The sequence below is a fragment of the Akebia trifoliata genome, chromosome 3 (assembly GCF_017979445.1).
Source record: "Akebia trifoliata isolate Shusen 1 chromosome 3, ASM1797944v1, whole genome shotgun sequence".
Lineage (NCBI taxonomy): Eukaryota > Viridiplantae > Streptophyta > Magnoliopsida > Ranunculales > Lardizabalaceae > Akebia > Akebia trifoliata.
In genome coordinates, this window is record NC_141377.1 from 36,803,156 (window position 1) to 36,817,838 (window position 14,683).

Consider the following 14,683-nt stretch of genomic DNA (forward strand, 5'->3'; position numbering starts at 1 on the left):
GTATGTCCAAATTACCCAAATTTAAATCGATGAAAAATTATAATATTTTCAACTAACTGTCTGAGAAACACCTTAAAAAAAAAAAAAAAAATGGAACTATGTAGAGCAATCAATTTTGTGTGGTCAAAATCCCATAACCCAAAAAATTGTGGGATAGAGAGTGCGTTGGAAACCCCTCTTTTGGACTCCACAACCCAAAATGGCAATTGAAAGGGGATGAGTAGGAGGATAGGAGTTGCTCTCATGGTTTCAATTTAAGTTTTTTCTTCTTTTTTTTTTTTTTCCCTTCGTGACGCCTCTTATGAACTTGATGGCTTTTAGAGTGATATCTCTTTGTGCCTTGAGGCAGTCTATGAACAATTACAACAACTTTGGCAAAGCCTTATCCCAAAGGCTGGCTAAACAAATCATGTTCTTCAATTCTACTCTGTCCAAAGTTAGAGCCAGTCCACAGATTGCCCCCAAGGAATTCTTCCTCCCATAAACAAACATATTCCTTCCTCTAGTAAACAACAATCACATTCTCGTATACCATCATCATAATTTAGGTGTTCCATCCACATACGGAAGATACAGGAAATAATATAAGATCACTGAGATCCCTTATAATTTAGAACTTTCAAATGTTTAACTGTGTTCCAATGTTTGAAATATTTATAGAGTTTGACCACTAAGTAATAGTAGTAGCAGCAGCAGATTGAGTAGTAGTGATGGAGTCCTGTTGCTGTTTCCACTGGGCTGGAGTAAGAGCTTTTTTAATGGAGAGTGCATGGATGTGTTTCATCTCTTCTGCCAATGTAGAGTTCACTATCCTATGCCTCTCCAGCAATCTCTTCCCTTCAAATGCTTCTGACACGATCTCTATTGCAAAGCTTGCACCACACCTGATATACACAAACACTTTTCATTCAACCAAATAAAAACACCGAGACAAAAGAGAAGAACCTTAGAGAACTAATTCACATCTGCTAATGAGAAGCTGTCTTACCCTCCCGATGTGTCGATTACTTCCTGCATCGAAGGAAAGCATTAGTTAATTTAAGCACAGTGTGTGTCAAATTCTTTAAACTATAGAAACAATGTAGTTGATTACTACTAATTGCATTGAGTTTTTTGCACCAAGATACCAAGAAGTTAACAGTCAACAAGGGGAGAATTTTTTTTTTTTAAATAAACATGGAAGACATAGCCAACCCACAGATTAAACATTAACTGAGCAATAATCCAAACAAGCTAAACGCTAACTGCAGATTTCAATAGCAGTAGGAAAATTTTCCAGTGCCAACGAATTTGATCATACTTAAAACATCAGAATGGAATAAGAAAAAGTATGATAGCAATAAAAAAAACAGAAACAACTTAAAAAATGAATATTTCCAAATCTTTACTGAGATTCTTATTAAAATAGAACGATCTTGGGTTTTTCAAGGTGAAAAAAATGAAGTCATCCAAACAATTCTTTATCCATGACTTTTGGGCATTCCAGAACTAAGATATTGAGATTCATCACTATCACATCTGGATCTTGAGCGAAGAGATCGATCAAGTGCATGTAACCATGGAGGAACAAGTTGTGGACATCTTCAGAAGGACCAACAATTTAATAATTCAACAAGGTTTGACACAAATAAGCACATGCAGAAGATATACGATATTAAGGAGGGGTGTGAAGATGCAGTACTGACTAGGGATATAAATTGGAAGGTTGGGTAGGTATGTAAGGTTGTAAAATAAAATAAGTTTTGAAATAAAATATACTAATAACGAAAGTGTACAACAGATGTCTACGAGTGTGACTAACATATTAGAAAAATTAGCAGGGCTTTCCCAAGGGAAGGTCAAATGAGAGAAATTTCACATTGTTAGCTGGAACATGGTGTCCCACCTAAAAAGTTGAGTGGCCTTGGTTTCAGACACTTTAAAGATATGAATCTTGACTTGCAAAGGGAGAGGTCTAAAGAATTGGGGAAGAAAAGGGTAACCTATGGAGGGAGTGATATCATGTTAAGTACAGAATTCAGAACTTAGGGTGGAATGTCAACTCTTCAGGTTCTCTTGATACCAGTATTTGGAAGGGCTTTTGAAATGTTACAACCTTTTTATTTTTTTGATAAGTTCCATGATCTCTTTAAAGGAGGTATTTGCTTTAAAATTGGTGTAAGGGGCATGTAAGATTCGGAAAGGCATTTATCATGGTAAATAGTGTTTTTAGATTCTCAGGCGATGACGAGGTGTTTAGCTAGCCAATGCCTTGAAGCATAAGCCTCCCAAGCATGCATTGTTAAATACATTGATTTCCAAATTCCAGAGTCATCAAACTAAATTAGATTAAGATTTTACTACTCCCATAGTTTTATACTTCAACTTTCCAAGTTTCAATGACTTGGACAAAAAACAAGAACTTCATAGTGTAACAACCACTATAACTGGAAAAGTATACCACCATTCCAAGACAAGAAGTATATGTGTAGGTTCAACGTAAAGAGAAATAGGCTAATAGGAAAAAGAAAAAGAGTGGAAGTACCAAAAAAAAAAAAAAATGAACCAGATATTGCCCGTGTTCCAACACGACTACCATAAAAGACTAAATAATAGTGAAATACTTGTAAATGAGAAAAGAAAATATAACATGTCGTCAAGCATAGGCTTAGTCAGAAAGTGGCAAAAAGATGTGTGACCTCCTTATAGCATGAACTTTTTCTACAACTCTTTAAATACAACGTAAGACATTTAGGGAAAAAGCCTTTTATTCTAGGTCTTTTTTAGTGCATCACCTAAGGTGAGCGTCAATGTGTAAGCCTCCAACACCTTTGAAAACATTGGGACTTGGTGTAGCCATCCCCTCCATTTGTGCCACAACTAAAAGAGAGATGCCCTTATTGGCGATTGCATTATCAACAAGGTGACCTCACACAGAGTTTCTACCTTCTAAACATAAACAATTTGGAAAGTTCATGCCATAAGCTATTTATTAGGTTGCTTATCTGATATGGAGATTCCTCAAGGGGAATATAATAAAAAGGTTTGTAAATGGGCCTTCAATAGTTGATTTTTAGCTCATTCTTTGTACCTAGATGTCTATTCTACGAGTAGGAATGATGACCATGATGATTGTAGGATAAAAAAATGTAGTTTAATCTCAAATATACATGTGTCACCTTGAGATTCGCATCAAGAGACACAATCAAGAGGTAAGTTAGACAATCGGTACCCGAGTTATCTAGGTTAGTGATAATCATCACCCAAAACAGGATCACGTATTTCTATTAATGTTCGGGCTTCCAGTTTGTACATTAAAGTATATCGAAATGTATGGCATGATCTTATTCAGATAACTACGTATAATTAAAAATATAAACCATGAAAGAGGATAATCATGATCCCAAAAATCACGAAAAATATTATGGTCATGATTGTAACATAAAAAACTTAATAGAAAGTTCCAAAAAAGGGGAACTCAATTCACTTTATAAACAAAGGTAAGATTTACTTGTTTGATTCCACCTAAAAGTGATATTGTGAATTTAATTCTAACTTAAGCATCGGAGAGTCTTTGGCAGGTATCATACCAATGTCAAACAAAAGAGTAGATCAGAGTCAAGTGTTCAACTGCTCATAGCTCAACTATCGAGGTATGTGGATTTCCATGAATTTTCACATCTTCATAGTTTAGTGAAAATAATCAAGCAACTGTTGAATCCTCAAAATTCCCCCATAACTTAATCTCGGGTGAGAAATACACCATCACATAGAAATACAGGATACATGAACATAGTATTTGTTGACTAGGTTCATTGCCCAAACTAGTGGCCACAACCATGAATGAGTTCAAAAAGCCAATTCACTATCTGCCCTATGCAATACATCTTTACTCACAAGTGCCTACTTAAATAGATATGGCATCACACTTTACTTTTTACCTCATCAAAGATAAAACCAAAAAGAACGAAAGTGAAAGGGTGAGCCAAGACCTCATTTTTCCTTCTTTTCTTTTTCCCCCCTTTTTATCCTTGTATCTTCATTTTTCTCTTCTCTATGCACAATACTAATGCAGTGCGAAGCCCCCATTTCTCATTATCACTCTCTTTATATGCGATGATTGGGGAACAAAGCCCCTACCATTTTCTTCCATTGCCTTTCATCTTTTGATTCTTTTGGGATCTCATCGTTACAACTTCGATTGCGATCTTAGCACAAATGGGTTGGACGTAGTATAACACATTATATATTGCTTTGTGCTTGTCCCCTTTGAACTTCATTTTCTTTCTCACCCACTTTTTGTTACATTTTTTGCCTTTGCAAATTTTTTATAAGCTCTAAAACTTGGGACTTAGGAATGGCAAATTGGGTTGGGGGCATAATGAAAAAAATCGTTGATTTTTTGATAAGTTGGGGTTAATTTGCAACTCTTTCACTTAGCAATTTAATCATGATTAATTCTCAATATTTAATTTTTTTTTACAAATTATGAGAAATTATAGCAAATTTTGAAGTTGAATAATATTATGATTTAATGATATGTTTAATTAAATGAAATATACATTTTTATATTTCTCATATTTAATTATATATATTTTACATTTCAATTTTCTTTTTTTTTTTATAATAATATTTTTCAATTTTCTTCATGTTGACTAAACTGGCTTTTGCTGATTTTCCCTTATTATTCTAAAACCACAACGTTATTGCTATGGTTGGGGGGCATGGACAAGTTGGGACTCGATCATGGTGAAGTCTCAAGTCAAGGGTTGACCCGGAGCCCCAACTTGGTGCCAACTCGACGAAAGGGGGGCTAAGGAAACACTTGGGAGATGACTCAATACCAATCCAAAAGGTAACTGGGTCCCGACTCAAAAGACAACTTCAGATGGTAACTCAAAACGTAAAGCTCTTGAATACAATTGTTGTCTTTTGTTTTCATCTCTTTTTCTCTTTACATGAAAGAGAAAGGGGGCTCATTCATCCATTTATTCTAACAAAGAATATAAAAGGAAGATCCCACTTTTATCCCCTTATCCACTTTCTTCTTCCTCCAATTTTTCTAAAGCCCAAATATCAAAATGCAAGCAAGTCTCCCATAGCATTACAATGATATAAAATATTGAGGTTGTGGCATGCTTTTTGTTTATCTTATTTCCTTTTGTTCAATCATCACAATTGGACCCACATGAATTTGAAGAATATATGGTCGCTCAATAAAAAAGATGACGCCAAAGATGTAGGATAATTTTTATGAAAAGTTGCGCACATCAAGATCTAAATCATAATCCATTTGACTCCACTCTTTATCCGATGTCTGGTATCGATGTAATACCTATCAAAGACTCTCTGATGCTTAAGTTAGAATTAGATTCACAACATATTTTTTGATAAAATCAAATAAGTAAATCTTACCCTTATTTATTGATTGAATAAAATCTCCCATTTTTAGAAAATTTCATTATTAAGCTCTTTCTATAACAATCATGACCACGATTCTCTTCATGATTTTTGGGATCATGATTAACCTCTTCTATATATTGCATTTGCAATCATATAACGAGCTCACTATTGTCTAATTGTCAAAATAAGATCTCATCCAACTTGTAGGTAGACTTTGACTTTCCAACTGGAAGTTTGAATGTTATGGGATTTCATTTTAGGTAACACCCTGCCTCATTCCATCACACCCCTCAGGATCCTGAAAATTGATCATTTGACTAATCTCTTGATGCAAATCTCAAGGTGATGCATGTATGTTCGGAAAAGAACCAATTTTTTCCCCTACAATGATAACAAGCCAAGTTCCCAAAATTAAAGCAAATTGAAAATTTCCCATTCTTTCCAAAGTTGCTTTTTCATATGGACAACTATGGTTGATATAACGTTAATGGTCAATCACCTCATAAACAAAGGGATTGTAAGTTTCAATAGGTGCATATTGAGTAAGACTCAAGAACACCATCATCAAATTTGTATCCTAGAAATTTAGGACAAGGCATTTCCTATACATTGCATTTTCTCAGGAGAAGCATGATAGGCATTCCTTCAAGTTTTTTTGCAATGAGACAAGTGATGTTAAAAGAAGTTTTAAGCCTGATTGAAGAGTTATAATCTAAACAGTATTCTACCCAAGTTGTTATTTTGCTTTGGAGGTTGTTCAAATTGGGAAATGTTGGCGTCTTCTTGTGAAATGTTGGTTCACATAGAATAAAGCTTAATAAGCATAAATTTGAACATAAAGTTAGTAATGCAGAAGTAATTATCATGAATGTGAATGCTACAGTTTTTATCGAACATCAATCAACTGTAACATGAGAGGCATCCATCACAAAGACTTCTCTAATTTGAGGATCATAATAATCTGAATCATTTCTAGTTAGTCAACTTTCTGCTTTGTTGGCTGTTTTTTTTTTTTTTTGCATTGTTAGCAAGGTTGTTAACTGAGTTAGGTGAAGCCTAACCCCCTTAGGGCCTAAGCGGGGCCCAAGTGGGGCTAGGCAGGGCTTAAGTGACAAAAAGAATTTAAGGCTTAATTTTTTATATGCAGTAAAGGTCATGCAAAAAAAAGAGCAATGCAACAATGTAAATATCATTACCAAGATAATACTAAGTTATCAACTACTAAGCAAACTTGTAAGTCAACACAACTAATATGTAAGAAGAACCGCAAAAATTGAAGGAATTTGATGCCTCTCACAAATCTTTGTCGTTATAATAAGAGAAAGCTAAATAGGTGTTTGCTAACACCAAAATTTGGAAGACTAAAAATGCCCCCACCTTTACATCTAACTTATTATATCAAGATCATCTTTCTTAAAATGAATATAATTACAATCCCACAATCTTATAACCACATTGCTAGGTTTTTAATTTCTAAAATAATAGAAATATCCCTTTATTATCTTACCTTCAAAATAGCCTTTCCTTATATTTTAAATTATTAAAATACCTTTATAATATACTAAAGGATAAAATATGAAAGTATAAGATTATATATTTAAAATTTTAAAAATAAAAATAAAAATTGAAGTAATCTTAATCATGCATAAATTCTAAATTTTGCAATACATATGAGTTTACACATGCCACCGACTAGTTTTTTTTAAAATCTTAGATGCACCTCACAAGTTTAGCTAAATATTTGAGACACCCCTTATATTTTAACATTGATTAAATATTCTTGAAAACGCGATTTATACATAATTATTTCACAAAAGTATCATTTTTAACCCCATTTTTTGAAACCCAAGTAAGGCCTAGGAACTTGGATAGTCTACAGGAAAAGCAGGGCCTGCTTAGGTGCAGCTTTTGACAACACTCATTGTTAGTTTTGTTTTTTGAGAATCTCCCACTGTAAGTAATTTGATCTTGTATGCTCCTTTTTATTCTTAATAATTTTGTTGATAAGTATGAAATTTAGAATTGAAAAAAGGCTAAAACAAAGAGGTTGGAGGAACCTGCCTTAAAGATAATAACACACAAAGGAAGCAGACAAGAGACAGACAGAAAAATCTAACTATCTATCATAACACAAATTCCCATATGAAAACAAAATCTTCATAAATTTTTTTTTTATTCTTTGGAGAGATTAAACCACAAAAAATATGAGAGCTTTTATGCTTATAATGACTTCATGAGACAGTTGCTCCTTCCCATCAAAGCATTTCCATTCAACTTCTTCCAAAGCTCTCAACAAACCAAGAATGAGACCTTTTGACTCTAGAAAGAAAGGCCATGATATTCCAACTTTGGAAGAAGAATGGAGAAGGGAAGGACCCAATTACGATACATAAAAATGAGCCCAAACTAAATAATCAAAATCAATGAATAAGTAGATGATAAACATATTTCCCAGTCAATTTACTAACCAATAATAATGATCCCATCACTGATGTGAACAATAATCAGTAACAATGACTCCACAAGTGATGAGATGGTTAAAAATTTTTGGATCCCCAAACAACTCAAGCAGGGAAATTGATGATGATAGAATGGACAAAGGATAGGGCCAAAGACCGCATTGAAAAAAATCCAATTACGATCCATTTTCCACTACTGAACCTCCTTATACAATGGGGATAATGGGCCATCATATATATACATGACAATAATAAAATTTGGACAATCTGTTTGAGAAAATGTGTGTATATCAAAATACAGACACATCTAATATATAATCAGGTTCAAATTGTTCATGTTGAGTCTTCAGCGATAAGAACTAAGCCTATTTGGCTACTCTAAGAACAACTGTTCATGGACATTATGGTCAAACCCCAAGACAACTCACCATCGGACCAAACTATGACGTTCTCAATGGGAAAAGGAAAACTGAAGGCAGAGAGTCCCAATTTTCCGAAAAAATGAACCATGCTGCCTTTGCCACATCAAAATTTTATTCCTTTCACAAACAAAGGCAAACCATAACCGATATGATGACACCCCTCCACACACCACAACCATAGGAGGATCCAACCCAGGGCCAGCTCAAGCATAAGGACACTTAGGCAATCACCTAAAGCCCCTCACACACGCACACAAAATAAAAAAATTTAATAGTTAATTATTATTTATATTAATATATTAAATATCAAAAGGTCTCATTTTAAGATTTTGCATTAGGCCTCAACTAATATCAAGCCGGCCCTGATCCAACATCACCACTATCCCAATTTAGCTCGAATTGCATCCCTCCAAATATTATCCCTATTAGTGAAAATCTCCAAACGGTCATAGTCTTTATGTCAAAGTTATCAGATACTCAATTTACATATGAATTATAAAATTATTTGTGTATAATAGTTGGGGTAAAGCTACAAACCCTGCTATTAGTCCCTCATTCTCCTCTAGTCTTCTATTTATATTTTTATTTTCACTTGTTTAGATCAAGTTACTTCATTTCTGTGTTTTTGCACAAGTTCTTCTCTAAGATTTTAAGTCCAAGACTCCAAATAATACAAACCATGATGAATCTATCGATACCCAAAGCACCGAATTCTAAAATAATTTAAAAAATACTCAAGGTATCGATTTCTTCGTTCAAACCCTAAATGTCCATTAAACTTACAGAGAATTAGCATCATTTTAAACTTAAAAACAACAAATAAATTTCAAAACCGAACTCTGGAAGATTTATGTGGCTATTGGTTTAAAAGCATCTAGGGTTTCCACAAAGAGACGGGAGAGAAGGTGATCAAAAAGTAAAGAAACCTAATAAAGAGAAAGATCAGCTTACGAGATGCGAAGGATTCAGCTTTGATGACAAAGAAGCCTCGACGTCCTCCTTCGTCACACCCATCTCTCTCTCTCTCTCTGTGTGAAGAACTTGAACACTGATCAACCACAAATGAAGAAGCAATCCACTCGGGATTTGGTCATATATGATAAAGGAAGTCTCCCGTCTCGGCACCCACTGATTTCGAGTTGACTCTTCCGAGACATCTCGTTTCGCAGTAATTAGGTTTGTCAGTGTGGTGGTGTTGGCTACAATGGCCCATCAGGCACGAGAACACAATTATAAAAGAGTTCTTTTATTTTATTTTATTTTTTATTTTTTAAAGACTCGGAGCGAGACAAATGTTCTCTTCGATCACCATATCTTGCACAAATTCCTCGATAACTGAAACACCCCACATATCACACATACCACGCAAGTAAAGACAAATTCTTGTCAGTGGCCAAAAGATAGTTTTAAACATAATTAAAGACTCCACATGCCTTACTAACCTAATTTGTGACAAACATCTTCACATATAATTACAGTACAATTCTTATGAGATAGAGGCAAATGATTTCAAGGATTCATATTTCACCCAACTAACAATTGTGTTTGATCCCCATAAATTTAAACGGGTTAATAGAGTACTCGAGATATTCTGATTGCAACCATGGTTTCAAAACTTAATTTCGAATCGTCTCAGACGAGTTTTTCGATATGTTTGAGATGTATGTTTAGAAAAATGAAAAATGAATGTGGGATTTTATATCTCGTCAGAAAAATTGACTTGTCCATCTATCTCGTCCATGCCTGATTCCGAGACGACTGGGGTGATACGTCTCAGTCTCAGACAAGTTTTAAAATCATGATTGCAGCTCATTTGTAATAACATGCATATATTTTTATGTTATACATCATTTTTAATATGTGTCATAAGAATGTCGGCATTGACATATCATATATGCTTATGAAAACAGTTGTGCTTTCTTAACTCCCCCTCTAACAAACTCTCCCTAAGCTCTCTAGATGTGGTTGTGTGTAGAATCATAGATTTCCCCTTATGATATACAAGTGCACATCCCCATATAAAAAAAAATGTATTTAATGCTCAATCAAGTCAAGAGAGTTTGGGGGAAGTCATTCTATCATTATTCTTATGAAAATTAGGACAAAGATTATACTTAGTTCACTTCTATTCATGGTTATAAGACCTTGACTTGACTTGAACATCTACCGAGTCAATTCAAGTAAATAAATTGCTAGTTCATGACTCAAATGAATAAAATAAAAATATACTAAATTTATAAAATAAAAACTTTTTTTCTCCACAAAAACATAAAATATTTCTGATATGGGTCAGTACATTTTATAGATGACTTGGACAAGTTGACAAGTATTTCACAAATTTGATTCCATCGAATTTTGAAACTAAGTCATCTCGAAGTATAAACCAGACCAAGTTTTGTGATGAGTTTTAAAACTATGCTTCTAATTAGGATACTTGAAATCAAGATCCAAAATGAATAGAATTCAATCACTCTTACATATGTACCTTAATTTAGTCTCCATTGTAGTCTACCAATAAACTTGCCCTATAAACAAAAAATTAAAAAAAAAAAAAAAATCAATATACAAGCTACATCTCATTCATTTTTCATGAATGATACATTTCATACTCTTCTTCTAAATTCTAAAACCTCATTAAAATTCTACCCAATATTTTTAAAAAACTACACAAATAAAAGAAAGAAATCATGAAATGTACAAGTTTAATTTTCTTCCCCTAAATCAAGCTTTAATTATGAACACAAGATGTTGTCATTTCCTTCATCACCAAAACTCTAGCCCTATTAATAGTAACTAGGCACAAATAAACATGCTCCTCAAGCTCCTCCACTTTTTTCCTGAACCCTATATCACTCTTTCTTAGCTCCTTCACCACTTCCATCAAAGGAAATCTATCTTCCCTCCTCTCCAAACAAAATTGTATCATAACCTTGCTGTGTTCAATCTCATCATGAAGTCGAGAAACAAGTCGAGCCATCGTATCGAAATCCTTATTCAAAATATAAGCTCCTTTAGTTGCTACATCAAGTTGCACCCTTAGTTTCCGAAGAAGCCCACTTCGAAAAAATCGAAAATTCATAATCTTAGTCTTCTTCAAATTCATTGTAGGCAAGAAGCTGAAGATAGCCGGTCCCATGATTAACCCACAAAGCGTGTGTGCCATTAGAGTGATTATCGCTACTGCTACCACTCCAAACGCTGCTGTTATACAAATCCCACTTGCCTTCTTGAAATATTTTATAAACTTAATCTTCCTTGCCACCTTTTTTCTTTTTGATTTTAAGTGATGCAACACTGAAGAATAATGATCATGGATTATCTTGAAATCTTGTTGATCAGGATCAGAAAATGGGTTGTTAAGGAGATTAAAGGACTTCAACTCAGACATCACAAATTCAAATTGCTCAGGAGAATAATTATCTCCTATTATGTCAAGTGCCCTTCGAATGAATTTGTAGTTAGATTGGATCTTATTAATGCTTGTTAAGAGATGACTGCAGATTCTAGAAGCTTCTGCACTGATGTTGAAGTACTTATGTATCAAGCTTTTGAGTTCTGGCTTTGTTGAGAAGAGGGCCTTTTCGAGAATCGTAGCAATGGTTTCTTGTTCAGGCTCGAGAAGGATTTCTGATATGTTGCTGTAACAGAAAGACAAGGTGGATGGCTCGTTGTTGACGAGTAATTTAGCTTTGGTTAGAAAATCTGCGTAGGATTTGGTTTTAAATGCACTGAAATACTCCTCAGTGACATTAAGGCTTCTAGGCTCAGTTTTCAATTCCTCTCCATCTGAAAATAAAAATGAAACAAAGATTATATTAAAGAGCATTCTTATATTGCTACTACAACTTTTTTTGTAAACAAATTAATCTATGAAATTATATGTAACACACTAACAAAATGGTATAGGAACACGAAATGGTCGGGGGATCGATCAGTGGACTCATGAAAATTAAATGACTCAAAAAAATGCCGTCCTGACCGATAAAAGACAAAATCAAATGATAGAGATTTATCCTAGGCATATTTGATGTATCCTTATGATATATGTTTTATCTTGACCATTGAATTTCATGTTTTAACAATCGGGGTTACTTATTTTTTATGAGTCATTTTTCCCAACTCCAAGGATACTGACCCCGCAAAAATAAGGGTTTGGACCAACAAAATACTAATAATAATAATAATAATAATAATAATAAGAGATATTTACGAAAAAGCGATCAACTTTTGATGAATGTACAATTCTGGCTCATTGTTCACTTTAATTACCAAAATGCGAATGATAACGAAATTGGAAAATTTTAAAGTGACTATTTTGCAAGTTCAAAGTGACAATTTCACTTTAAATTAACCTAAGAAATAGTCACTTTAAACCTGCTAAATAATCCCTTCATTCTGAATTTTTTTTTTTTTTTATAAAGAAAATGTGATTGTTCATGTTTTGGTAATTAAAATGAATAGTGAGTAGGAATCGTAAGTAACTCATTTTCAGCTCATGAAATAGTAATTCACCCTAATAATAATAACAATAATAATAATAATAATAATAATAATAATAAGGAAGATCAGAGAGCAGCTGTGGCAGGAGTCCAAAAATCCAAACTTCAAGATAATAAATCCAAATGGAAGAACTCCAAGAGGGAGAAGAAATGTAAGGAAAAAAAAGGAGTACAATAATCAGAAAATAGAATGGCTACCCACACCCAACAACATATTTATTTTTAACATAAATTTTAGAGGGGGAACTTCTTGTTTGTGAGTAATACCTTCAAGGGTGCTGGTCCACTATCCCTATATATGACTCTTTGGTCTACCCTTAATGGTGAGCCTTCACTGAAAATCAGCATGATAATTCTTAGCCATATGAATTGATCACTTCTGATTATGGTTTTAATAACAGGCCCTTGGCTAATAATCTGAAGCTCATAAATAATAAGGAAAAAACCCTCAAATCTATGTAGTAAGAATCACCCATCAAGCTTATTATTTCTGCGAAAACCATGGATGGGTGGACCAACACCAGTTTTTTTTTTTTTTAAGAAGCTTGAGCATGTATAATTAATAGAGATCGAATTAGAAATGATGCATAGTAATAAGGTGTAAAATTATATATCTTCACTTTTTCTTCGAGGTGTACAGGTTGAGATCCTAGTGCTCAAAGGGAAAAAAATAATTTGGTTTATTACATATTAAAATAGATCTTATATGATATTCTATTAACAAATCATCGTCAAATTAAATAAAATTGAAATACAAGTTTCCTAGGGAGGATATTGAATCCAAAGAGATCAAATTTTTTTCACACATCATGATCATGGTTCAATCTCTTGAAAGAGATAGGTTAATTACAGATAACATCAAATCAGAAAATCATAATCATGACAAGGCATGACCAATCATGGTTTGTATATATATATATATATATATATCATCATACCATGACAACTGATAGATATGAATCTTATTTAAAAAAAAAAAAAAAAAACTAAAAATCTCATATGGGAAACTTAATTATTGAACTTTTTCCCTAAAAAGAAAAAAATTATGTTGTTTCTCCACTAATTTCGAGATGGTAGAAATTGTGTTCTATGGAAAAAATCTAAAGAGAAAAATTAATTTCAAGCTACACACCTTTGTCCATCATCACAGCTTTGAAGCTTGCCCACATCTCAGGCTTTTGTTTAAGAACCTTAGAAGAATGAGACATGAAGCCTTTAATAATAGGAGTTCTTCAACTTCGTTGGGTTGTTGGGAGGTCGATGTATGTATCTTACTCTTTTTAAAGACATTAAAAAGGTGTTTTGAGTATTGTTTCTCACGCTACTGCTTCCACAACTATTTCTATTATTTAATCATCCCATAGATGATTAGATGGACACTAATTGCAAGGAAATAGAGAGGAAGTGTGTTTATGTATTATTTCTAATGTTTCAAGAACCAAACCGTGATTGGACCTCACCGGACCATGTTTCGGATGTTGGTTCAATTTGGTTGAACCCAGTTACATTTATTAAAGAATTTAAAAGAAATAACTCCGAGGGATTGGCTCAATGACAATTTCGGACCGATGAGCGGTTAATGCCCATAGGTTGTGAGTTCAATATCCAGTATGACCATTAATTTCTCAGGGACCATGGTGAGGACACACCCTCACTTTTGTGGTGCTTGTGATGGGCTGCCGTCGCATGTGCCCCGGGACTAGTCCTTGGACAAGACCATGGTCTAGGCCAAGTCCCCTGTCTACAGGATACCCAGTTATAAAAAATAAAAATAAAAAGAATTTAATAGAAATAATATGTTCTTTCTTTCTTTATAAATTACCCAGCGTTCTAAATGTCAATCAGACCAACGAGCGATTTGACCAGGATCGACTGGGTTTTGTAATAAAATCGGTCAATTAGAATTCCATCTTTTTATGAA

General features: G+C 33.8%; 2 protein-coding genes across 2 annotated transcripts; both read right to left on the reverse strand.

Annotated features, from left to right (window-relative positions):
- Positions 1–503: 503 nt before the first annotated feature.
- On the reverse strand, positions 504–9,445 carry LOC147406694 (BolA-like family protein). The gene is made up of 3 exons (XM_086434855.1): positions 9,215–9,445; positions 989–1,011; positions 504–884 (listed from the first exon to the last, which is right to left on the reverse strand). The coding sequence occupies exons 1-3, from the start codon at positions 9,275–9,277 to the stop codon at positions 671–673; spliced, it is 300 nt and encodes a 99-aa protein (XP_086290981.1). The 5' UTR covers positions 9,278–9,445; the 3' UTR covers positions 504–670.
- Positions 9,446–10,905: 1,460 nt separating this feature from the next.
- On the reverse strand, positions 10,906–13,970 carry LOC147406695 (UPF0496 protein At1g20180-like). The gene is made up of 2 exons (XM_086432560.1): positions 13,895–13,970; positions 10,906–12,049 (listed from the first exon to the last, which is right to left on the reverse strand). Exons 1-2 carry the CDS (start codon positions 13,968–13,970, stop codon positions 10,992–10,994), a joined length of 1,134 nt encoding a protein of 377 aa, XP_086288686.1. The 3' UTR covers positions 10,906–10,991.
- Positions 13,971–14,683: the final 713 nt, after the last annotated feature.

Bases quoted from the DNA above. Each gene is read 5' to 3' on its own strand.
- LOC147406694 (XM_086434855.1), bottom strand. From the start codon at position 9,277: ATGGGTGTGACGAAGGAGGACGTCGAGGCTTCTTTGTCATCAAAGCTG. The intron at 1,012-9,214 runs GTAAGCTGATCT...CCTTCGATGCAG, and splicing joins AGCTGAATCCTTCGCATCTC to GAAGTAATCGACACATCGGG. The intron at 885-988 runs GTAAGACAGCTT...TGTGTATATCAG, and splicing joins GTAATCGACACATCGGGAGG to GTGTGGTGCAAGCTTTGCAA.
- LOC147406695 (XM_086432560.1), bottom strand. From the start codon at position 13,970: ATGTCTCATTCTTCTAAGGTTCTTAAACAAAAGCCTGAGATGTGGGCA. The intron at 12,050-13,894 runs GTGTGTAGCTTG...TTTTATTTTCAG, and splicing joins AGCTGTGATGATGGACAAAG to ATGGAGAGGAATTGAAAACT.